Consider the following 26,551-nt stretch of genomic DNA (forward strand, 5'->3'; position numbering starts at 1 on the left):
CACCACAGTCTGCTATGTGGTACTAGATCGAAGGCTGCCTTCAAATCTACAAATACCGCGTACAGCGCCCCATTCCCTAAGAGAACGGTATTCCAGTAAATAATAATGAAGCGGAAGACCTGGTCTATGGTACTTGTCAGAGGTCGAAAACCCGCCTGGAGGGGGGATAAAATTTGCTTGTCTTCTATCCATATCTGGAGCTTTTGTAAGATCAGCCTGCCCATAATCTTTTGAAAAGAGTCTATAAGGCTAATTGGCCTATAGTTTGCTGCCACTGATTTATCACCCTTACTAAATACTGGAATTATCTCCGCCCCTTTCCAGGAAGGCGGGATTGGTGCGCCACATGCAATGGCATTAGCCACATGTTTGATGTATAGGCGCCAGGATGGCTTGTAATTTAAAAAAACGTCAGCAGGAATACCATCAATTCCAGGTGCACGTCCTGGTGTAATAGATTCTAACGCCCTGTCCACCTCCGTTAAAGTAAATATTTCCCTATTATAACAGATGTGATCAAACGGTTCAGTATTCCGCTCTTCCTCAAGGGAAGCATACTGTGACTTAGTGATCAACCCATAAATGGTGGGCTACGTTATTCTGCGGGGGTTCAGGGCACCCTCCCCTATCCCATTTGTACTTGCTCCAGAATAGCCTAGGGTTTCGTGACTCCCATGCTTCTTTGAGCTCCTGCCATCTTACCTGGTCCCAATGCTTTTTAGCTTCCATGACAGCTTTCCTATACCGGACCCGTGCCAGCCTTACTCTATCCGAGTCCCCCGATCTCAAAGCTATCCCCAGAGACCTCCGTGAGTGCCGACAGTCCTTATTAAACCATCCTTCCTGTTTTTTAATCATACCTTTCTTGGGGTTACCAGGTTTACAGAAGAATAGCTTTAAACAATCAAAGAGCGCAATATGCATCTCGATTATTTGTGGCATCAGGGTCTGGTTTCCCTTACTAGTTCCCCATGCTTCCAATACTTGATCTACTTTGTTGTTCATAGCTAAAAGGATTTGGGGGTGTTCTATAACATGACCCCATTTCAGGTGGCGGTTATCATTAGACAGCACCAGGTCACTACCCACTGTCTCTACTCTGCTAGGTAAGGCCTCTCCTAGTAGCCCAACCAACGTGACGATAAGAGGGTTATGGTCACTTTCAACTCGAGTGGCGACCACCATATCTTTAACGGACTGCCACAGAGGTAGGCTCACTAGCACATAATCAATGCGGCTAGATCTGTGGCCATTATTAAAGGTATCATCCCCCCTCCTATCGGACAGTGTGCGCCCATTTACAGCCCTCAACCGATGCCCTATGCACATCCCCTTCATTTGAATGGCCGCCTCTGTCCATTTTTTAATTGGGTCAAGCTCTAGAATGGGTACACACCACTTTGCATCTTCTTCTTCCATGAGGCACTTATCCTCATGTCCTAGTGGTTCAAACGTAGTATTAAAATCCCCCCCAACTATCGGGCGAGTGTTACTCGGTATGTCGTCCAGCAGCCGTTCAACGACTTCTATCACTTCTGAACGTCGCCCACCAGCAAGGCCCCTGGCGTAGACATTATAAATATTTATACCATGACCTTTCTCCGGAGTAATTCTTATTGCTAGAATGTTGGTATTATTTGTGGCTATTTGGGATACATTACACCATAAGGCCTGCCGAACCCATATCACTAAGCCACCCAATGGTCAACCTTTTGCTTTTTTTTTGGCCGGAACCCGAAAAGAAAGATATCCAGGGCAGTGTACGGGCTCTACCGCCCATGTCTCTTGAAAGAGACATATATCGTGTGTTTCTATAAAATTTGACCAGTCAGGAAATGCCAGTTTAGAGCCCAACCCAGCTATATTCCAAGATAGAAGGGACACAATATTGGACCTTTTTATACCAGGATCTAATCTTGCAAGACTACCGTCCCTACTAGGAGGTGGGCCCGAACTACTACATACCCCCCTTTTTGTTACAAAGACTTCAGCACCATTATCCTTACTGAGTGATAAATGACCATAAAAAGGGGCTTTACCCGCATTCTCTATGGAGGAGGAGACTCTACCAATCGGGGACACAGGGGAACTAGGATCGCCATATCCTAAGTCGTCCAAGCTACTTCTAGAGCTATGGGGGATGTGGGTCTGCAGGGCACTAGCGGGGGCACTATAATCACGCATGATTAGATGTCAATCGCACTCTTCTAAACCTGATAGTGCATCATACCTATTCCCTGTGCAAACACCGGGACCCCTCCTGGGCCTGTGAGATAACCCACTCCCTCCTCCTCGATCATTCAAAGAACCTTGATAGTTGGATGGATAAAAATATGTCCAGGGGAGTGAGTTAATTTGGGAATCAGCACCTTGGTATTCCCACACACATATGTATTCCACGGCCTTGACATCCCTAAAATGTATAATGACACTGTCACCCTTGGTAGTTTTATGTCTTCGTCCAACCCAATCCACCCGTCTTACAAATAAAATTTCTGCCGACACCCTGGGGGGAAGAGACCGATTAGCATTAAGCCAATGGATGCACTTGTTCTTCAAATCTGCATAATTTTCGCGTTGGCCTGGCCTCAGTGGAGGGACCCCTATTAGAATGGACACATATGGTGCAGATGCCGGGGGGAGATCTATGCATGGCAGATTATCTAGAGGTGGTTCTTTGGACACCCTATTATTATTATCTTTATGGTGCATCCCTGAATCTGAACTTCCCACCCTGTCTCCATTTTCACACATAGGCCGTACACCAGATGCACTACATTTGCTAGTCTACGAAATTGGGTCCCTAACTATCATGGTAAATGTATTTTTCTGTGCCACAGTCTTCACTAGCTGGGTTGGGGGGATAGAGCTTGATCTATTCTCGGAATCACCCCAGACACCGTCCCTGCTCGAGGACCCATCCACAGACCCAGGCTTGCTATTGACCTTAGTCTTAACCCTTTCAGATTCTAAGATTGTAAGTCTCTCTTCGATGGTGTCCAGTCTTTTATAAATGGGCGTAAAAGACCTGTAAAAGAGCTGTTCAAGTTTGTCCCACATTTCCTCGCTCCATTCCAAAGGTAGCTCCCTATTGGGTAGCAATGCCGAGCCCTCCTCAAAAACCGTCGGAGTCATATCCTCTATGCTGTTGTTTAATGGATTCGATGTTGCTCCATGAGTTTCCACAGAGGTGTTTGTCTTCTTAACTTTGGCTTTTCTGCCTTTATGGACTGCACCTCCCCATTTCCTTTTGGTGACCAATGATGTCTGTCCAGATTTTGCGCCACGAGTAAGTGGGGCCCTTGCAGTGTTCTCCGAAAGGGTGGTCACGATACTGCATTCAGGAGAGCCAATTCGAGCATCAGACACATTACCCTTGACGGGACTTGAACATCCAGAAACACCAAGGGCGGAGTGGATTTGTGCTGAATGCACCCCATAGGCCCCTTGAATCCCCCCCCACACCTTCGCTTAGTGGAGCATCTTGGCCTGGAATAGTAGATGGGAACGCCGCCCCTGCCAGCCTTCCTAGTGAAGACCTCTTGTTAAATGATGGGTCCAGTGACAGTCTTTTTTCTGTGCGATCTATTTTGTGAGCTAAGATTGATGAAGCTCGCACAATAAACTGATCTAGCGTTCCCATAATGGAGCCCGTAGCAGTCACTTTCCCTCCCTTCGGTACTTTTGAGGGCATTTTCCAGTGAATATAGTTTACCTACAGTATATAAATCCAGTAGATAAGCTTTGTTAAAGGAGTTACAAACTACTAAATACAAGTTGTAGAGAGATCCAAAATGCAAAGATAAACTAACCTTGCCACATCGGTGTTAGAGGGTGGTCCCGTCCCGTCCTCAAGCCGGTCTCGGACGGGCTCAGATGGGCCCGCCCTTGGCCCGGGCTTCCCCTGGCGCGCGTCCGAGCAGCGGAAGTGACGAGGCGCTATGTAGGCGCCGGCAAGCTGGGAATGAGTCACAGGTGTGGGTTTTCTCAGCGCGCCCCCTGGGACACGTAGTTTCTGCCTCCAAAACACAGCCAAAACACAGCCAAAAGAACGAAGCGGCTCAACATTAGTTTGGATATGAGCTGTCTTTTGATAATGTGTCTTCAAACTGTAGTGTCTGTCATGATTTGTGATGATTTCTCCAGAATTTGTTAAATGTAAGCAATCTTAAGGTCTTTCGGCACTACACCTGATTCAATTAAGGCACTGGGGATTTCTCGTGCTGTCAGCAAAAACACAGGTGGTTTTTCAGGAAATTAATAATTTCCTGAAAAACAGCTGATCAATTATCAGCTACAGATCCAGAATTCCTGTTGCAGGCATCAGTTTGGAAAATGCCAGCCTCTGCACTGTGGTGGAAGAAGCCCATGATGATCTTACTTATCTAAGTGTCTGATGCGTTCTTGGTTGGTCTCTTAGATGAAGCTTACAGATAAAGGGGCATATTATCAAGACAGGCGATAAAATTATCACAGTTTTAGCGGTAGAAAACTGCCTCTAAAACGGCGATAATGGGCTTGACAATATGCACTATGGAATTCCAATTGTAGTCCATGTTAAATGTGAAGGAAATCTAACATGGGCTTCAATTGGAATTCCATAGAGCATATTATCAAGCCCATTATTGTGGTTTTAGTGGCAGTTTTCTGCAGCTAAAACGGCTATAATGTTATCGTCTGTCTTGGTAATATGCCCAAAAATGTTTGTTAAGATCCAGTGCTTTTTCTCAGAAGTGAATGGCCAGGGTATTATGCACAAGCTGCATAGGTATAAGGACCTTGGCTGTATTGATCAGGTTTCTGAATTATGAGTCTGAAAATGAAAATTATTTAGAAGGGATACAATTATTTCTTTAGTTTTCAGTTTCCAGCTTGGAAGTGTTGAGATGGAGCTTACAGCACTTCTGTCAAACACTTTGAGAGCGTTGAGATGTATTTTAAGATCAGGGCATGCCAGAGGAAGCTGGTTATAAATGGGACATTGTAGGGCATATTATCAAGCAGGGCATTAAAATTATCGCAGTTTTAGCAGCAGAAAACTGCCGCTAAAGCGACGATAATGGGCTTGATAATATGCCGTGGAGAATTCCAATAGAAGCCCATGCTCACACCAGAACATGGGTTTCTATTGGAATTCACAAGGTCATATTATCAAGGCCATTATCGCTGCTTTAGCGGCAGTTTTCTGCCGCTAAAACAGCGATCATTTTTAAAGCCCTGCTTGATAATATGCCCCTGTGTCTTTCAGTGTTGTATTCTGGAAGGACAGGCCAATTCAAGCTGTCTAATGCTGACTAAATTGACTTAAAACGTTGTTTATGAGTTTCCTGGTTGCACAGAAAGAACTCCACTGCACCTAAGGCGTGTCTGTGCTATATAAATATGTTTAGTAAAGAAAGGTAGGTAAACAAATAAATGCAGGCATACTCAAACACATGAATAAATTCAGATAATTCTGGTGATTTCTACGGTATATTTTGCTCAGTAGGCCACAGACAAGAAGGTGCAGGAATACAATTTCCAGGTTTTGATGCTAGTCGAGGTAAAGCTGGATTTACAGAACCAGGACCTGAATATACCAAATACAACCCTTGATAATGAGGTGACTTAGTAGAATATCAGAAATAGAGGCACCACAAATGTTTGCATAAATCACAACTGCATGTCAGTGCTTTAGTGTTTGTATCAGTGCATTTTTGCATGTGGACTTCTTCTTAGGCGTGACGACTCACTGGGTTATTGTATCCACTCCAGAAATCTGTGACTGACCTCAAAGTCACAGGTTCAAAGCCCTGCAGGTCCACTCGACCTTTCTAGGCCAATAAAATAAATTCCATTGAGTAGGTAACTTTAAACATCCTGTATTCGGTGTAAATGTATCCTAATGGGTAAACGTGTGATGTTCTTTGTTTGGTAAATGTGTGTGCATTTCATCTGATATAAGTGCAGATTGGTGTGTATCTAGATGGGTTTGTGTTTTATTTATTTAAAGTTTACAAAGAAATAAAAATAGGAAAGGTAGAAAAACGCTGCCTTTTCGTCACTCATGTTTCTCCTCTCTTGTTGCAGCATGTGGTAATAAGGTCGATCCTGTGTATGAAACCCTGCGATTTGGAACATCCTTGGCCCAAAAAAACAAGAGAGGAAGCACTGGAAGTGGATCTGATTCGCCAAACCGGAACTCTGTAATTCAGTTTCAATATTTTAGTTTTAGTCTGATAACTTTATCTTGTCTTCAACTAGAAGCAGAAAAATGAATACGGTTCAGACACCTGTTTAGAAATTCTATTTAGCAGTAACATGGCTTATTAATATTATACGTCTCAGTTCATTTATTTAAGAAAGACACCCATTCTGTTCTGTTAGCATTGCATTAAACATTGCTTTTGTTTCTTTATTTCATTGATATTTTTATACTAGTACCGTAAGGTGCAGCAGGGTAGTGAATGGTTGCTGCACTGACAGAAAATGCGAAAACCCTTATTAACAAATATAATCGAACATATCCTTTTTAAGATTCTTTGGCATGGCGAAATGGGCCATTCATTATATAGGTTGAAGACAGTTTTTTCAATGTAATGGTGTAAAGAAAAGGGAACGCCCTTCACCTAGGCACACATATGGCAGACTGGTAGAATGTCTTTACCTTGCAGCATTGTACTTCTCTATGTCACTGGCTGCTCCTAGCTCCAGGTAGAGAAAGAAGCGCCTTCCTAAGTTTCTTGTAGATGATTTTCAAGGCATGTTGATTTAATGAAATACTATTTAGAATAAGTAGATCATAGATAGATAGATAGATAGATAGATAGATAGATAGATAGATAGATAGATAGATAGATAGATAGATAGATAGAGGGCGATAGATAGAGTGAGCGCGATAGATAGATAGAGTGAGGGCGATCGATAGATAGATAGATAGATAGATAGATAGATAGATAGATAGATAGATAGATAGATAGATAGATAGATAGATAGATAGATAGATAGATAGATAGATAGATAGATAGATAGATAGATATCTAAGACTTCGCCTGTGGATGCAAGTTTTCCCCTTAAGATCTGGTGCAGTTGGGTAAGTAAGAAGAGATGGGGTCTTCCTCTTTCAGAAACTTGTCTAAGGCTAGGTTGACATAAACTCTTTGAACACTGTAGCATCTGTAACTATCTGACATGTTATCTATTCTAGCTCTTCTCCTTCCTATTCTCAACTCCTCATACTCTCCTACATCTCAGCACCAATGCCTACAGTTCAACGATGCCATCACAGGACCTTAAGTTCTGGCTGGCACGGGAACAATCTGTACAACAACACACACACAGACACCTGTCCTTCAGATAGGCAAACAATAAAACCCCCAGAAGACAAGCAATTCCTAATCACTTATCACCCCAAGGGGTTGTGGTTGCTGCACACTCCTCATAATACTGAACCCCTACTCAAGATATCAACATCACTGTTGCTGCAGAAGTGATTATTATGTAGACACTAGAAGCCTCATTTACTATATTTTGACGCACGGGTGCTCACCAAGCCTTCCTGCTGCTCTGCCGTGCATCAAAATAAAAGGGCAGGAATGTGCCCTATCTACAGAATGCTGTACATTCCTGACCATCTCCCCTACACCGGTGCATAAACAACAGCCGTGCACCAACGCAGACACCCTTGCGCCATGGGGCAAGGGTGCCTGCATTGCAAGGATGATTGTTATTGTACAGGAAGGGACACCTTCCTGCACAAAACACACAAAAAATAATCAATGGTGTTTTTCTCTGCCTATTTATGCTGCAAAGTGCAACACACATAGAAAGAGCAAACAACAAGGAGAAATACAAGTATTTCTCCTTGTTGTGCCACTCTTATGCCTCCTTTGGGGAGGCATCGAATCTGTTGCATTCCCAGGTTTATGACACTTGGTAAATCTGGGAATTTGCCAGGTTCCATGGATGCTGTGTAGGAACACCCACAGCAATATCCGTGGAACGCCCCTTTCACACAGAATAATGTGTTAAAGGGGCCCATATTTACAAGCCCTTGAAAAGTCACGCAGGGTGACTTAATATGGCCTTGTAAATAAGGGCAGGGACACTGAGCTGCTGGTGCTTCTTAAAAAGTGACATGCCAGCAGCAAAATGGGCTTGTAAATGAAGCCCTAGATTTGTTGTACTGATGCTGCTGCAGATTGACTGAGTGCTTTAGATTATTTAGTGCTGACCATACCATTCCTATCACCGGAAGTGTTTCTAGTAATATAAAACATACGTTTGGAAGAGATATACACAAAGCTTGTGAGTTCCAAAGAAAAAAAAATCTCTCTTGCCTTCCTACCAACATTATATACCCAAGAATGCTATAATTAAGTAATCAAGCCTGAAAATGATCAAGAGAACGAATAAATCCATGTTCCTCTCTTGATTATAATGGAGACGCATGATGGGAAAGATTTAATAAACGGGTCAGAAGACCTCCTGAATTTGCACCTCCAGTTTGAAATTATAATGATTCCAAAATTTGTGGGAGGAACAAGTACACATAGTTCAATAATGATAATGCATATTAATGTCCTAGATATGCCAGTGATATACAGCTCCTCCCTGTCAGTGTTAAAGCCGAGAATAACGGACAGATGTTTGACAGTCTTCTGTGGGATATCCGACTGTTGATGAGGAACATCTGGCTGCACTCAAAACCAGTAAGATGAAACTAACTCTACTCAAATCTTAGCCGGTCAGAGGAAGCTGTGAAATCTATAAGGAAATGTGTGTGTGTGTGTGTGTGTGTGTGTGTGTGTGCCAGGGAGACTGGAGACTCCCATCAAGCTGCTGTTGAGATACTATCATTGAAGTTAGTTTTCATTGACTAGCAATTTTCAATGGAGTGGCAGGTTCATGTGTTTACTAAAAGCTGAAGACCTTATGTCTCCACCCCGCCAGATGCATCTGTTGCTTGGTGAGCAAGATGGAGTTACTATATCATAGGCCAGGTTAAGATCTATTTTGGATTAATGTAATGCTTTGTTCACCAGAGCTCCTAAACAAACCCTTGGGTCACCTGCAAAGATGCAAAATTAGTATGCCAGTGTGGTGGTGGAGAAGGGCAGCATGACTATGGCACATCAATTATAAGAAAAATCCTATCGGTTCAAAGAAGCGCACACATCCAGTTTTAGACCACGATCTTGTTCTACAAATCCACCTGGCAGGAGTGCCCAGACTCTCATATCATCTTCAGATGTCCTGCTGCTGGTACCATGTTTCGGTAGGAGCACCCCTAAGGACGAAATGCTACAGATGGAAGAGGCTAGGCTCTGTAATAAACTTACTTCAGAAATTAGGAAGGCGTACTTGGTGGCTCTATAGCATTTAGACAGTTTTGATGCTTTACAGATACCATGGACTAGATGAAATAAGCTTGAATCTAAACTATTAGTATAAACCTTTATGGCATACCAACAATTTCCACTTTTCTAAACACTCATTTACCCCTTTCCCATCACTGACTCCTACAATTCATAAGTAATACAGGAAACTGGATTGATAACTCTGTGGTAAGAGTCTTCTGTTTTTTCTGAGCTACTGCTGAGCTACCAAAAAGGTAAACATTTTAGCAGCTAAACAAAATTGGGTTTCTCTGAGGAATCCTGATTTTCAAGCCAATCTAGTTTAAAAAAAAGTGAAATGTAATGATTACATTTAGTACAACAATGCAAATCAAGTAATGGCAGGGAAAGTAAAAGGCAAAAAAAACCCATAAGAAGCATAGGGGACCAAATTTAAATGTGTCATTGGGCTGCAGTGCACCAAGATCTAGGCACTCTCCACAACCGACCAGCAGTTGAGTGAAGTTGGGAAGAGCATGCAGGTACATCCTGGTCAAAATCCATGAGTAAACAAACGTTGAGCAAGGGTGAGAAACTCATCTGAGTCAACAGTGTTACCAATGGGCTTAGAATGTTGTATAGATCTCAAAATAATTCAGTGACCAACATTGAATTCTGTAATCAAACAGGGCTTCAAAAAGGTACATATCTTCGGTTTGCACACACTCTGGAGCTTCCAACTTTGCACTCAAATCAGTAGGTGGGACAAGCCTAGAAAAAGAGGCTGCAAATGTTTTTTCTTTTAGGTAGGTTTAGTACCTTGGGCTGGTTCTACTGAGGACAAAAATGCCCCAATTTGAACAAAACATAATATCATTTAGCTGAATGCTTTTATTGTGCCCAATCATTTAAAAACTGTTTTGGGGTACCCATGTCAGGGATTCCATGGAGGCAGCTTCTCACTCCTCTATTAAGGGCTTCAGACAAAAGTCCAATTCAAGCAGGGACTGCTGTTATCCTACAAGGTAAACATCCAACTCTGCCCAATGGCCTTCCTCCCTTTCACAGCTTTAAGGGGAGGCAGTCCACAGTTAATAGCCTCTCTGGATTAAGTCCTGGAACCCTCTTCTTCCTGTGGGTGGGAGAAGTTCAGCTTCCTTGAATCTCATCAGTGACTTTAACTCAGAAAATTGAGTGGATGTAGTTTTAATTCAGGCCTCCCTCGGGTGACAGGAGTATGTCTTCCTCAGTCTCTTCTGGTCTCTTTCAGACATCCAGCAACATTCTGCTTTCCAGCTGATTGGCAGCTTAAGAATAGTAACTCAGCAGTAATTTGTGGTAACCCTTAAAGCCATTGGTAGGAATTTTTCAAAGTGCTTTACCTCTATTTTTAGTACTTCTGTAAAATAAGGGTAGGGCTAAGACCTTTTTAAGATTTGCCCGGCGCTAACCGCCTTTGTACCATTCAAATTACCAAGCAATGAGGCAGGCGCCGGAGACCAGAAGGCAGGAAACAGGAGTTTTATTCCGACGGAGCAGAACACATCAGATCGGACAACAAGGTATCGTCTCGAGGTGCTCTAACAGCCTCTCGGAGGCCTGGCCTCTTATACACTGTTTTATGGCATGTGACCTTCCTTTATTACAATCAGATCATTGTGAACAACAAGGAAAAAGACATCCCCGTAATCCTCGTGTCAATCCCACCCCACATGCCTCTACAATAGAGATCCTCAACCTGCTGTTAAGAGGAGGGGGTCATCGCGCAGCTGAGTGTTCTGCCGATTCTTAGGATGTGTGCGCCTGATCATATCCCGGGGGGGTGGGGAGGTCTTCATCAATAGAGGATTCTTTGAAGAAGAGTGACTTCATACAATAAGGGGCATTAAATGATATCTCCCGGCTTAGGCGATGGCCTCGGACCTGTGTGGACAGCTGGACACGGGGGAAGGGGTCATCAAAGGAGTGGTATTCATGCCGCGTGGACAATCGAGTGCGGAGGGAAGGTTCATCAACAGAGGGGCATTCATGGGAGGAGAGGAGATGCTGGTCAGGCGCAGGCGTGACTCCCAAGGACAGGGTCATGCAGAAGGGTTATGCTCATGAGAGGGAGGGAGGGGGAGCCAGGGTGCGCGGAGGATGCCTGCTGGGTCAGAGGGGCGCGCTGGCGATCGATCGTGGACAGGGAGACCATGATACCTAAAATGGTTGTCGTGCACGTTGTACATGGGTGACAAGCTGGCGCAGATGATGTTCAGTTCGTAAACTAAAATTCCACAGTCCTCCCTTTTAACATGTCTCGCCAACTTGTCAGTTCGGATTTATCCCCATAAGGCCACGTATTTCTACTTCGTAGAGGGGACTCATGTGCTCAGTTCGGAAGTCCAAAGTCTTTGGGCACATACAGTTAGAAACGAAGCTGCACAAGGAGGGTAGACATTGAATACCCAAGCAACACCCACATAATATCACAACAGGTATCAGTATGAAGGAAAACAACTTCCAACCCCAGCCCTTCAAAGTGTCCCAAAACCAGCTCCCAAGTGACCATCCTTCTTGTTCTTGGTGAACCTCCGAGGAAAGTCTGTGGAGGTGCTCAATTGCTTTGTAGACTGAAGGCGAGTTGTCTGGCACGTAGGTGCAGCAGCTAGATCCGATGATGCGGCATGCTCCCCCTCGGTCGGCTAGGACCACATCTAACACGAGGCGGTTTTGAAGGGTCACAAGGCGGACCGCCTGAAGCTCCGCCGTGTTGTTAGCGAGGATACCAGCCGTGATGTTGATCGTTGTTTCTACTGCCTGGGTCAGGTGTCGGATAGCGCGGCTATTTGCCATTGGGCCCCACAGAGGAACAAGTCCCTTTGCTGCATCTAGGAACTGTGCTCCAGTGGAGTCGGCTTGTCCAATGTCATCTGCACGCCTCTGCCGGTGATGGTTGGCAGGGGCTACATACGTGGGGGGGAGAACGAAGGCAATGTAACAGACACCCTTCCAACCTTTCGGGAGCCAGGTGTAAGCTTTGGTGCCACACACAAAGTACATGTTTGGAGAAGCAACAAAGGAAGGGGGGTCGGCTGAGTCCAATGTTCTAATGATTCGGCAGGAACTGCGACCCACCAGCTGTGATCCCTGGCCTTCGAGACACACAAGACCTGTAGCATTGATAACAGACAGAGCCACAGTCAGAGTGGCGGTGGTTTGTTTTTGCAGATGAGAGAAGGTGGATCTAGCTGGATTGTGGAGCACCTGTACTTCGACTCGTTCTTTAGCTGGAATGTCTTTAAGGAAGGTGGCGCCTGTGAGCGCAGGACACAGAGGAGCAGAGGTCTTTCCGGTTTTGTTCAGCCAGAACCCAGAGTAGAAGTGCGACACCGTCTGGCTGGAAGTGGCGTTGTCCTTGTGGCTCTCTTGCATGAGGATCAACCAGGCGAGGCAAGAGCCGTGAACTGAGAATGGAGAAGGGATGAAGGGGATGGAGTGTCCAGTGGCATGCGGGAGCAACCCGCAGATCCAGCAATTCGTAGCATTTGCAGCAAGGTTGTGTTGGTGCAACAGTTGCACGAAAGAATTGTTCCAGAATTCCCTGCGCCTTTCTCGGAGCTGAGGTGACAGAGAGATTAGGTGATGCTCTTTCAGGGGTGTTGGTTGTGCAGCAGGTAGCAATGCCTCATGAGCCGGTGCGCTTTCCTCCAGAATCCAGAAGGAGGTCATGAGGAGGAGGCAGAAGAGGAAGACAATAAAGAGGGCGATTGTCTTTGATTTGTGTAAGTTGTCAGTCTTTGGGTTTCTATAGTGGGTATTTCCTGTTGCTTCCATCATCTTCTTATCTGGCGCTTCCATCATCTTCTTATCTGGCGCTTCCATCACCTTCAAGGGGCTCGGTAGCGGGCAGAACCACAGACTTCGTTTAGCTTCTCTCCCGGCAACCCTTGGTTGTGCTTAGGTCACCGTTCTGAGATTCAACTTAGTCCGTGGCCTACTTAGCCGAAGCTCCCTCCTTTCGACGCAGGAAATACCCTTCTCTGGATGGCACAGTGGGATCAGAGAATTTTGCAAGTTCGAGTGCCTCAGTATCGGGATAACAGTTCAATATCGGTCGGTCTTTGCTCAGGAGCTCTTCTTGGGTGCTGACGTTTTCTGTCGTGGCCAGGTTTGCAGAGACCTTCCGGCAGTGATGTGCGTGCAGCCAGTGCCTCTTCCCCTCCACTCCAAGCGCCGTCCGTGTGGTGATCAGCACTTGCCAGGGGCCCGTCCACCGAGGTTCCAGACTCTTGGTCCATTGGAAATTTCGTATTAGGACGAAATCTCCCGGTTGGATGTCGTGGCCGGGGCCCCTGGAAGCATCGGGGATGGCCTGCTACACCTGTTGATGAATGACAGACAACGTTTTAGTTAACTTGCACAAATAATCAGATAGTAGGACGTCCGGGACGTCATGAATGGAGGTCGGTTTGGGAGCAGTCCAGAGATTCATCGGTCGCCCGAATACGACCTCGTAGGGGGTCAGATGGTGCTTGGTGGGAGTGGAGCGCATTGATAGCAGGGCCAGAGGGAGAGCGTCTGGCCATTTAAGTCCGGTGGTTGCCACTATTTTTGATAATTTTAACTTCAGTGTGGCATTATGGCGTTCCACCAGACCGGCAGATTGGGGGTGGAAGACCGCATGAAACCTTTGCTTCACCCCCAACCCCTTTAAGATTAATTGGATAACCTCAGCTATGAAGTGGGGGCCATTGTCGCTCCATAAAATTCGACAAAGGCCATAGCGAGGAAAGAATTCTTTCAGTAGTACTTTGGCAGTAGTCATGGCAGTGTTGTCACGGGTTGGATAGGCCTCTACCCATTTGCTGAAGGCACATACGATGACTAGTACATACTTCAAGCTTTGGCATCTCTCTAGTTGGATGTAGTCCATCTGAAGGACCTCAAAGGGGTGATTGGGGGTCCCAAACCCTCCCCGGGGTACCACAGTTCCTTTCCCGGGGTTGTGTTGCAGACAGATAAGGCACTGCTGAACTAGGCGTCTGGCTGAGTCGGGGATTTTGTCGTTGTGCCAGACTTTGGAAATTAGTTCGATCATGGGTGCAGATCCTATGTGTGCGGGGGAATGTGCCATCGTCAGTATGGGGATCAGATATGAGTCGGGCAGCAACCATTTGTTTGCATCCTTCGTTCGCCAGCAGCCCTCTTCGTCCTTCAAACCCACCCCTGCCCACTTAGTCAGTTCGTGAGGGGTGCTGGCCGACTGGATGTCTCTGATCATTACTCTTGCGTCACTCCATTTCTCTGCTTATGACCTGGTCACATACATGCGTGTCACTGTCCTATTTTCAGCTGTGGTTCGTGCAGTGATGTCGGCCAATGCATTCCCTTGTCCGACTAAGTCTGTCACCCTTTTGTGTGCCTGACATTTGACCACCGCTAATCGTTTGGGGAGGAGAACTGCTTCAATCAGGGCGGAGACTAGATCCCCGTGGAGGATAGGGGTGCCGTGGGACGTCAGGAATCCCCTCTCCCTCCACAGGAGTCCAAAATGGTGAACCACCCCGAAGGCATACTGGCTGTCTGTGTATATGTTCGCGATGGTCCCCGTGGCTATGATGCAGGCTCGTGTGAGGGCTATCAGCTCTGCTGCCTGGGCAGATCGTTGTGTGATGCGGGCTGTCTCAACTACTGTTCGGGCTGTCGTTACTGCATAGGCAGCTGAAGTGGTGCCATCTGGGAGTTTGATGCATGAGCCGTCTACCCATAGCTCTCCATCGGGGTCAGTGAAAGCAGTGTCTCGGAGGTCAACCCTACTCCTAGTTTGTTCGTCCGTGAGGGTCACACAGTCGTGTATGGGAGGAACGTCGGGGTCATTTTCAGGCAGGGGCAACAATGTGGCAGGATTCAAAGTCGTGCATCTCTTTAGTGTGATGTGGGGTGCAAGTAGCGTCAGTTCGTACCCTGTCAGTCGTGCGCTAGTCAGGTGTTGAGTCTTGGTTTGGTTCAGGAGAGTGTCGACAGCATGGGGTACTAGCACAGTGAGGGAGTTGGAAAGTACGATTCCCTCGCTCTGACGGATGGAGACAGCAGCGGCAGCTACTGCTCGAAGGCAGGCAGGTAAAGCTCTGGCTACAGGATCAAGAGTGGCGGAGAAGTAGGCACAAGGGCGCTGCTTAGGACCAATTGATTGTGTTAGGACAGACAATGCACACCCCTCCCTTTCGTGGGTGAAGAGGGAGAAGGGTTTGGAGTAATCCGGGGTTCCTAGGACAGGCGCTGAACAGAGGGCATCTCGCAATTCCTTAAAGGATGCTTGACACTCAGGGGTCCAAGGGAGCGGGAAGGAGGCATCTTTGGTTAATAGGGCAAGTAGGGGTTTTACAATGAGGCTGAAGTTAGGTAACCACTGTCTGCAAAAAGAGGTTAGGCCAACCAAAGAGCGGACTTGCTTTTGTGTTTTTGGGACGGGGGTGTCTAGGATGGTTTGGATCCGGTCGGGTGTGAGTTTCCTCCCTTCTTTGGACAGGAGATGGCCTAGGTAAGTCACTTGTGGCTGGCAGAACTGTAACTTCTTTTTGGAGACTTTATGGCCATTCTCTGCAAGAAAGTGTAGGAGTTGGACAGTGGCTGTGATTGCAAGTGGGGTGGTGTCGGCCGCCAAAAGGATATCATCGACATATTGGATCAACACCACTCCATCTGGTAGCTGGAAGGCATCCAGCTGTCTTTTGAGGGCCTGGCTGTAAATGCTGGGGCTTTCAGTGTACCCTTGGGGAGCTCTACAAAATCGGTACGAGCGGGATTTTAAAGTGAAGCCGAAGAGATAACGGCTGTCTGGATGGATGGGGATAGAGAAAAACGCGTTCTTAAGGTCGATAACAGTGAAGGTGGTGGCAGTGGACGGGATGAGGGTCAGAATGGTGGTGATATCGGAGACTACAGGATACTGGGGTACAACCACTTTGTTAATCTCTCGCAAGTCGATGATGAAGCGGTATGCTTTCTCATCTCCTTCGCCTTGCTTCTTAACAATAGGTAGGATTGGGCTGTTGCAGACGTTGCTAACCACCTCTTCAACCACTCCTGCATCTACCAGAGACTGAATGATCGCTACCAGTGCCTTCTCGCCCTCTGGGGATATCCGATATTGTGGGAGTTTCGGGAGCATAGCGTCCTGTCTTACAGTTATATGAATAGGGTCAATCATCATTCGTCCCACATCAGAGTCATTTTTGGCCCACAGGTACGGAGGCAGGGTGTCAAGCAAGGACAGGTCAGCATCAGTTATGGAGCACATGTGTCGTGAGGGGCAGGATCTGGGCATGCCTGGGTTGTCGTACAGGATGACTCGGATTCCATCTGGGGAACACCTAATGGTAGCTCGAAAATGTTTCAGTAAGTCAATGCCCATAATGGCGTCTGGGGAGTTGGAGGAGAGCAGAAATGTCGCGTCAGTGGTGTTGCTTTCTAGGTCAAAGGTGATAGGTACGGACAGGGGGTTAGTGGAGGGCGTCCCATCGAAACCTATCGATGTAATGTGCGAGCCAGACAAGGGTGCCCTTGGAATCAGTCGTTTTGATAACACACTACGTGTCGCCCCAGTGTCTACCAAAAATGGAGACTCTGTACCCAGGACCTTAGCGGTGATATAAGGACCTTGCTGGTCAACACAGAGCTCGACTGGATCCCTCCCTTGCCCCTGGCAGTCCTATGCGAAATCGGGGGCATTCTCACCATCGGATAGTTGATATTGGTTCGGTCGGGGCGGTCAAATGTGTTCAATCTCCCTGATCTGTCATTGTTGGTGTCGTTTGTGTGCCCTCGTCCTTGTCCTCTGTTTCTCTGACCACCTGCCACATCCCTGGGGTCCCTATTTCTATTCATCTCTAGCAGAACCGGACACTCGGATTTCCAGTGGCCGAATCCTTTGCAGAAGGCACATTGGTCATTGCTAATGTCTCTACGTCCAGTGTGTGGTGTTGGGGAGTGATCTTTAGGAGGTAGGTTTCCGGGGGGTGGTCGATTGGTAGTTCCCCCTTGGGTGTTCCCGTCCTACCGCTATACCTTGTATCTGGGCTATCATTACCCTTTCCTTTAAATCTTTCTTCTTTTTCTCGGACGCCCTATCATTCTCATTCTTTTGGTGCTCGTAATACTGAGCCATCTGAAGGATAGCTGCGGGTTTGGAGGCCCCCCGACTACTCTCACTCGTCTGCAGTTTTTGGGAGACCTCTTGTGTTAGGCCCTTTACATAATTTTGTACGAACAGGTGCTGTCCGGTTGCGGTGGTCATGTCTTGGCCACTGTAGTCGGAAAACACTGTCTCGAATCGGGAGAAGTATTCTGACACATCTTCCTGGGGTTTCTGCCGACAAGCCGTGACTATCGACCAGTCTACCTTTCTTTCTGGGATCAGTGTCTTTAACTTCTGGACTAGTTTATCTGGGAGTTCCAGTATGTCCTTTACTGGTTTCCTTCCTGGTTCTCGCTGTCTATCTAGTTTACCGAGTTGGTCCCAGGTATGCCCAAACAGATCCGTGTGGTCAGCCTTCCGGATTTGCTTCCACACGTCAGCTGGCAGGCATAACCCGAAGAACAAGTCAATGTCCGCTAAAGTCATTATCGTCGAACCCAAGGCTGTGCCTAATTCGGTATAGAATGCTGTCGGGTTCTTTCTCAAATCGGGCAGAGTTTGCTTAAAGGTTAGGATATCTTGTCGGTCCCATGGTTGGTAAACCCAATTGTACACAACCCTCCCTTTTGCATCTGCATGATTAATATCATCGCTGGTTCCCTGGCCACGTGGCGGGATCCAGTAAGGAGCCGCCTCTCTGATGGGCATCATAGTATTGGCTACTTCTACTGAGGTCGCTTCAGGGACTGTAACCTTGGCTTCTGGTTTTTGTTCCGTGAGGTGGCGGAGGACCTCAAGCATCTGCATGAAGAGCTCCGTTGCCTCACATTCAGTCCCATCTCCAACATCAATCTTCCTATACAGCGTTGTCAGTTTAGCGGGGCCCTTACTTTGATACCTATCTTCATATGCGTTCAAGGTGTGGTAGCTGAATCGTAAAACGAAATGCCGTCTGTGGCTGTCGGCATGTGAATTATATATGCTCATTGTGTATTCTTCGCTCTCCCTCCGTTCTACTAATGTTTTTGCTATTTTGTCGATCCCATCCCGCTCATCTTTGCTCAACCTATTCGGTCTGGCTGGTGGTTGTTTGCTAGTCTCAGGGTCGTCTGACGATGTTGTTAATGTGGCTAGTGCGGAGGCCGTGAGGGCCGGTGCACTAGCACTAAGGTCACTTTCGCTCGCACTCGGGGCTTGCAAGTTTTGTTGGCAGGGGGCATATGGAGGGGGCATGTAGATGATTGGGGGACCTAGTAGTAACTCATCGTTCGCCCGCTGTTTGGAGGGCAATTCAGGGTAGAGCGCAGAGGGGGTCCGAACAGGACATTGACCTGTCGACCCTAATTCTTGGTTTTGTGCGGCTTCCTTTCTTTCTTTTATTTCTTCTTCTAGTTGCTTAGCGGCTAAGTGGGCTGCCTTTCGTAATTCTTTCCCTATTTTTGCTTCTTCTATTTTCTTTCGTTGTTCCGTTTCTTTGCGCCACATGCCAATACTGTCGAGCATAGTGGGCGTGGTCTTATTTTTCTGGAGCGCTATTTCCAATGTTTTTATTTTATTTTCATTGAAGGAACCTATCAGTGGCCACTGACTTTCAGGGTTCTTCTTTGTATATTTATGCCATAACTTAGTATAAGCTATAGCGACTAATCCATGCTTAGTGAACATGTCCTTATTAGGGGTGCCCTCCAGTGGAGCCGGATGGTTCATCTCTAATAAGCGGTCCGGGCTGTACAGGCTACCAATCAGTGGGGAGAAGATAGGCATGACGGGTTACAACGGGGACAAAGGTCTGCACTACCTATCTTATCACGGCGGGCAAAGACTAGACAGAATATTTCTATTCTCCGTTGTTTGCCGGCGGTGAATACCTCAAAAGAACCAATACCGAACAATCAGTGCTCGGTTCAATCAAACAATCAGTGGGGAGAATAAGCGGGTACGAAAAGTTTGCGTTACCCACTCTTTCTCTACCTGCAAAGAGAGACCTTGTTCTTCCCTGTTTGCAGACAAAGAATCTCCAGACAAAACAGTGGGGGAGAAAGATAGGCACGACGGATTACAATGGGGACAAAAGTCTGCGTTACCTATCCTTCACTGTTTGCAAAGAGAGAGCCTGTTGTTTTCTCCGTTTGCAGACGGTGAATCTCCAGAGGGTTCAACAAAGCGTAATACTAGTATTATCCAAACCAAACAATCTTTTTCTCAGTTTGTCGTGTTTACACGACCTTACCCGGACCGCATGGACGGTTTCCTGTCTTCTGAATCCAGCGCCCGATCGTCCTCTCTTCTTCGTGATGTTCGTGGCACTCCTGATGGTTCCCAGTCAGGACCGTAGATCACTCGAGAGAGGTCTGTTCGGAACTAGTGAAGGTCGGATGATCGGCTGTCAGACGAGGGTCTATCGGACACGAGCTCTCCCGATCGTTGCAGTCGTTCACTCTGTCGTTGGGACCTCTCCCACTGGATCCACGTGTCGCTGATGGGCCCCACGTTGGGCGCCAATTGTAAAATAAGGGTAGGGCTAAGACCTTTTTAAGATTTGCCCGGCGCTAACCGCCTTTGTACCATTCAAATTACCAAGCAATGAGGCAGGCGCCGTAGACCAGAAGGCAGGACACAGGAGTTTTATTCCGACGGAGCAGAACACATCAGATCGGACAACAAGGTATCGTCTTGAGGTGCTCTAACAGCCTCTCGGAGGCCTGGCCTCTTATACACTGTTTTATGGCATGTGACCTTCCTTTATTACAATCAGATCATTGTGAACAACAAGGAAAAAGACATCCCCGTAATCCTCGTGTCAATCCCACCCCACATGCCTCTACAATAGAGATCCTCAACCTGCTGATAAGTGGAGGGGGTCATCGCGCAGCTGAGTGTTCTGCCGATTCTTAGGATGTGTGCGCCTGATCATATCCCGGGGGGGTGGGGAGGTCTTGATCAATAGAGGATTCTTTGAAGAAGAGTGACTTCATACAATAAGGGGCAGTAAATGATATCTCCCGGCTTAGGCGATGGCCTCGGACCTGTGTGGACAGCTGGACACGGGGGAAGGGGTCATCAAAGGAGTGGTATTCATGCCGCGTGGACAATCGAGCGCGGAGGGAAGGTTCATCAACAGAGGGGCATTCATGGGAGGAGAGGAGATGCTGGTCAGGCGCAGGCGTGACTCCCAAGGACAGGGTCATGCAGAAGGGTTATGCTCATGAGAGGGAGGGAGGGGGAGCCAGGGTGCGCGGAGGATGCCTGCTGGGTCAGAGGGGCGCGCTGGCGATCGATCGTGGACAGGGAGACCATGATACCTAAAATGGTTGTCGTGCACGTTGTACATGGGTGACAAGCTGGCGCAGATGATGTTCAGTTCGTAAACTAAAATTCCACAGTTCCTGCATTTTCAAGAAAGTGCCATCCAAGCATCAGAAAGCCTTATTCCTGTGTTTTCCATAATATTAGATGGAGGTACAGGCTAGCACAGCTTTATTAGATTCCGCAGCCAACACCTTGGCCGATATTTAAATATGTACTACCTTGTACCCACCATAGCAAAACCCACAGAAGTTGGTCAGATTCAAACTGGTTATCTTCATATTGCACCCAATTGGAGTGATGTGTCAGAGTGTTAATACATCTGTTCCAAAATACCCTTTTTACTGTTCCTTTCCATTGACATGGGAGTAAAATAACAGATAAAAAGGATTTTCAACAATTCGGTAAATTGTTCTAGAATAAAATATATTCATACCCCAAAGTACAAGTGGAGGCGTTTTAAACACAAGCAAACCGTGTGAATGTAAAACAGCAATAATCCTACATAACTACACATTTAGGTGTATATATTGCTGCTGAAAATTCGAGTGAGCATACCTTCCATGTTTCACTTCCAATCATTATGCAACTGGTAATTGCAGGCTCCAATGTACACCCTACAGCTGAATTATTTAATGTCTGATTTAGCCCTAAGCATTTTACAATGTTTTAGTCTGACATTTTAACACACCAGTCTTGTAGGCAGTGTCACAGGGCTTCTTGTCAGCCTGCATGGCTGGAGCTCTTTGGGCACATTTGATAATGTTGGCTGTTCACCCTATCATTGTGGTCAGCTGCCACTTATTTTCAATTTCAGAAAAAAAATCAACAAAGCAGAGGTTGATTCTGAATATCAGAGAAAATGTCTCTGATACACATGGCTTGCTACTTGTGCTGTGGGGATAGTGGTCATTTTTTCATGTCTATAACCACCATGGTCTACATATTGGTCATGAACATGAAAAAGGCAGGTGGGCATCCCAATACAGTGTAGTGAGGTCTTGTGGTGAATGGGTCACTGTCTAGAGGTTCCCGAAGGCAAAGCCAGCTGGGTCTCCATCTTCAGAAATGAGGAAGTGTACCTTGGGCTCAGCAGAGGATGTCCTGTAGCTGTCATTCCCTAACTGAGGCGTTTGTCTTCTAAATTGGATCCGTCAATATGGTATCAAGATCCTTTTTTAATCCTCTAGTGTATGCGGTGAATGCAAAAGAGTTTCCTGCACTAGGCTGATATAAGCGTTTGGTGGTGCCCTAGGTCATTAGAATAGAATTGGACTTAATGTGCAAATTCACAAAGGGGGTGAATATAGGATGATTTTTCTTTGATCCCGAGTTATGGCTCTCGTGCCTTTACTGGCTATGATGTATGACTTAGACTCAGGTCTTATATGATGGTCTAAATAGTGATCATAAAGTTGCTCCTTTTGTGTTTCACAAATATGGTACAAAGCGAAATCTAGGGATACTAAATACTTTGCTGTATACTATAACTCTAACCCATCAGGTTTCCAACCACTAAAATTGGGACTGAAACATGCAGCAGATTTGTTTAATACCCAACCAACACACTTGCATCAGCATGTTCTGTCACTAGGTGTAAACACAAGAAGTAAGTTGAATAAACAACTTTTTGAGTGTTCACTCCATTGTCACCAGCAACCTGTGCTTCTTTCCTGGAGACATTCATGTTCCTCTCCATAGCCCTCAATTTATAATTGCTCAAAACTAATCCTACACGCAGAAATTAGAGAATTTTGTATTCTCTTCAGTGGGCTTAATTATTTGCAGACCGTGTTACTGAAAAACATAATCCTGCAAGAGTGCCCCCAGTGCCCAATGTCTGTGCTCCTAATTTGTATAGTACCATTCTTAAACTGCACATTGAAGGTGTCGATGAAAATAGTCTTGCACCATCATCCAGTTTGTTGGGAAGAACTGTTTGCTGTCACCGTTGGAGTTATTATTGTGTTAGCTGAATCAAGTTACCCTTAAAGTGACCGTGTTCAAAATAAAGATGTTATAAATGTATTTTTCTTTAAATGGGTATATTCATGTACACTTTCTTAGTGAATATTTCATTCGAGTGCAATTCTCTGTCCGGTCCCAAATGTCTTGTGTCTGCGCCCACCTACATTTTTTGATTGATTTTCTTTAATCCCTCTCTTTGTAGACATCTGACCTGGCAGAAGTCCCTGAAGAAGGGGATAGCTCAAGTTTGTTGGACATGAGCAGGCAACGCAGCGACAGTGGTGAGATGTTGTTAATCTGGTCTTTCTGGTTATAATTTAATAGTAATCTTGAACACTTTCAGTAAAGCAAACTGAAGATGTGTTTCTTCAAATGTGATTTATGGACTACTGAAAACCATTAGTAAAAAGATATTGAATAGAAAGGGATCGAGTAAGGCACATTGTGTAGGCTTTCATGTTTCATTATATGGACCACCTTCCTGTGTTTACGACAACTTTACAATCAACTACGCGCATGTGGATATCATGGAAAACTTTAATGTGGCTGCCCCGTCTTTAACTTACAATAACTGCTCTTCACTACAGCGATTACAAAAAGGAAGACTTCTAGGACCACGCAAATTCGATTTTTGATATAACACAGAGTAGTTATAATTCCAAAAAAAGTCCTGTATGCACTCGCAGTATGGTCATTTGATCAACAATCACAAACATTTTGGTGCACCTCAGTTTGAATTAAGTGAGGAAAGATATCATCTGTGAGTTCATATTTGGACATCATGATTCATACAGTCAGTAGCTGCAGAGATTTACCACTGGAGATGGACCTGTGGAAAATCCACTTGCATGACTGAATTTGCCTTTTTACTTTAGGATTAAGGATGGGGAATACGCTATGATGGATTCATGCAAAGCAACACTGGTGTGAATTCATGATATTCTATAATGCTTTTCTACCCATAAAACCAATGTAAATCCTGCAGAAGGAAAGAGGAAGTAACACTTGCAAATTTAACGAGGAATGAAAAATGAGGTTTATCTACTGAAGCAACATTTTCGTGAATTGGGCCTCTGTTCTCATGTACATGAGCACAAACCTTTCAAATAGACCTCTAACAAATGTAATCTTATTATGAGGAGAACATATTTAATGAGGTTGATGTGCATCCATATAATTATTGCCTGTAAGAAATTGGGTTCTTGGTTAAGAAGGGTAGAAGCTTCATTCAAGCATCAACACAATCCCTGTCAGGGTGAACCACAAAAGTTCACTACATTAATCTGTGCTTAACCCTCAGGTAGCTTCGGACGAATCAGTAGACTTAACTTAAGGCCTTGTGTAAAGTATTTTTGCATCACACAAACAGTAATAACATGAAAACACAGCAAAAGTAAAATCCCAAACCAATTTTGTAAAATAGATAAAATTTGAATGCATAAAATGACATCAAGATTAATTAAATTGAATCAGTAGAACTAAACCAAAGTTATGAATTTGTAATGCTTTTAGTGCAAAATAGCACCTAAAAGATCAAAGCGACAACAGCGGATAAATGATCGCATGAGAAAGGGGCGATTCAAAAGTTAAGACCAAACATGATGGAACACGGGTCTGATACATGAGATGGATTGGGTCTGGTCTCGGCTTACCTTTACAGCAGCAAATCCTGTTCAGCAGAACCTCTGGCCTCCTGGAGACATTGTCAGCTACAATCTGCAGCTTTGTCGAAAACATACAATGATATTGTCGCTAAAGTTGTTATTTTTCAGGTAAAAATTTGACATATATGAGCCTTTAAAGTGCCTACCAAATCCACATTTAATTTTAAATTCCAAAATGAAATGTTAATATTGGGTGCATTTTAAACCCCGATCTAGGATTCCTTTAAAGGAGCGTAGGCCTCCCCATAGCCCAAGTACCAATGGTTTAAATTATGAAACCTTTATTAGTTCACCAGGGTGACATCTAGTCGTTCTTATAAAGAAACTTCATAAAGTTGTATGTTGATTTCTCCTGACAATTTCAGGTCTATAGGATATGCCTTGTTCCCCACCATGATCACGGAAAGCCCTTTATTGAACAGAAAGTACTCAAGTGTGAGTGATTTTCTTGGACTTCACATTTTCCTAGTCCCAAGCTTTTACTTTTTTCCCTTACTTGGAAAAATTAAAGAAACGGTGCCACTGTCTTTTCTACTGAACCACTGGAAAGCAATAATGCCCTTTTGTGACTGGAGCTCCGTAGAAAATAAATATTACGGTCTCCCTTTCCACTGATGGAACATGAGAAAGCTACAGCAGACCAATCGTGTCTGAAGAGCAAGAGGAAGCAAATGATGATACCTCCTTCTATGAGCGCAAAGGGAGAGAAAAAGTGGCCTTACCTCTCGTGGTGGTACCGACTCCCCTGATCTGCACAGGAACACTGCTAGCCTTTCCCCTGTGTTGACGTACAGGAAACAAAAATTCTATCTTCTGTAGTTGGATTAATGGAATCAATGCTGACCATTTCTCCTCTAGGAGATCAGTAGGGCGCATTGCAAGCCTTGATGGATCATTACAAAATGGCACTAGCTCTTAACTCTTAATGACAGTACAATGCCAAGTTTCCCCTCCCCATTGATAGGTTTCCCACCCTCCTATCGTGAATGATTAGAATGCCCCTCCTCCTTACCTGGATCATGAATAGAATGTACCCCTACCTCTGTTCAATAGAATGTTTCCTTTTTTTTCTCTGGTGAATCGCTTGAAGTTGAAAAGGAATGTATTTTAATTTGAGATTGTGTGAATCTAGGGACCCTATAATGCAATGTATGCAATATTGCACATTCCGAGGTTATAACTGCAAAGGATGGGGAGCCCCTCGCAAACATTTGGTATCACGGCATATCTCTTGCTTCACTGCACATTTATGAAGGTCAGAGCAATTATGCTGCAGCAGTGCCACATACAAATAAGGCCGTAATCTCCTTGTAGCGGCGCACTGACTAGTCCTTATGGATTCCCTCTCACTTCCTGTATCCGAATTTGGCTGTTGATTGAAGGCATCAAGAAAGTGGCATTTATACTATGTTCTCGTATACTTTGGAAAACGAGGTTCACAGATGTCACGAGGGTGCAAAGTCAGAGAGTGCATGCTCACTGATAGGACCCAACCCTCTGAATACCAACATTAGAGGCTTGAGATGAGTGAAAGAATAGCACCAATGTGCAATGGTGCAAGCGCCCTGCAACGCCATACATCGCTTACAGCATGCCCTCTGCAGTATGAATATTTAAGCCCCAAAGATAGAAATAGTGGGCATGTCACAACATATAATTACTTGCAGTACAGCACACGTGTATTGCACCCCAGATGTGGTACATTGAACTCGTTCTGATGCACACACATTTCCTGACAGTTGTTAGAAGACCAGAAAAGTGGGTTCTAAAACTCGAAATATAAAACTGGTACCAATTTTATTTTCACAGAACCATCCCCTGCAAATAAATGTGTCTGTGTGTGTATCAAAAAACACCCACTATAACTTTTGAGGCACATTAATGAACTGTTTGATCAGAATTAGATTTCTTTGACACACGGCCGTCAGAGACTTGGGAATTAATTATGCAACATTTTCTCCAAACATTTCCCTTGGTAAATGTTCATAAACCCTCAGTGTTGTTTATGAAAACCATGAAAGTGGAACTTTCATCCAGTATGATTTCCAGTCACTTTCTCTGCTGGAGTACACACGTGCAGCAGTATACTAATGCTTGGCTGGGCTCGGAAATATGCAGCATCCGTCACATTTCCTTTATTTTGTATTTTTGTCATGCAGTTTATTCTGCAGAGATAT

The 26,551-nt window shown here is 45.3% G+C and overlaps 1 protein-coding gene across 1 annotated transcript in view; it reads left to right on the top strand.

Annotated features, from left to right (window-relative positions):
• The window catches only part of STAC (SH3 and cysteine rich domain), a 937,744-nt gene that overhangs the window by 637,285 nt on the left and 273,908 nt on the right, over nucleotides 1–26,551 (top strand). The window contains exons 5-6 of the mRNA XM_086964753.1: nucleotides 6,070–6,185; nucleotides 22,913–22,991. Coding sequence (XP_086820879.1) covers nucleotides 6,070–6,185; nucleotides 22,913–22,991 — 195 coding nt within the window. The remainder of the gene's footprint in view (nucleotides 1–6,069; nucleotides 6,186–22,912; nucleotides 22,992–26,551) is intronic.

Source organism: Lissotriton vulgaris, chromosome 4_1 (assembly GCF_964263255.1).
Source record: "Lissotriton vulgaris chromosome 4_1, aLisVul1.2, whole genome shotgun sequence".
Taxonomy (NCBI): domain Eukaryota; kingdom Metazoa; phylum Chordata; class Amphibia; order Caudata; family Salamandridae; genus Lissotriton; species Lissotriton vulgaris.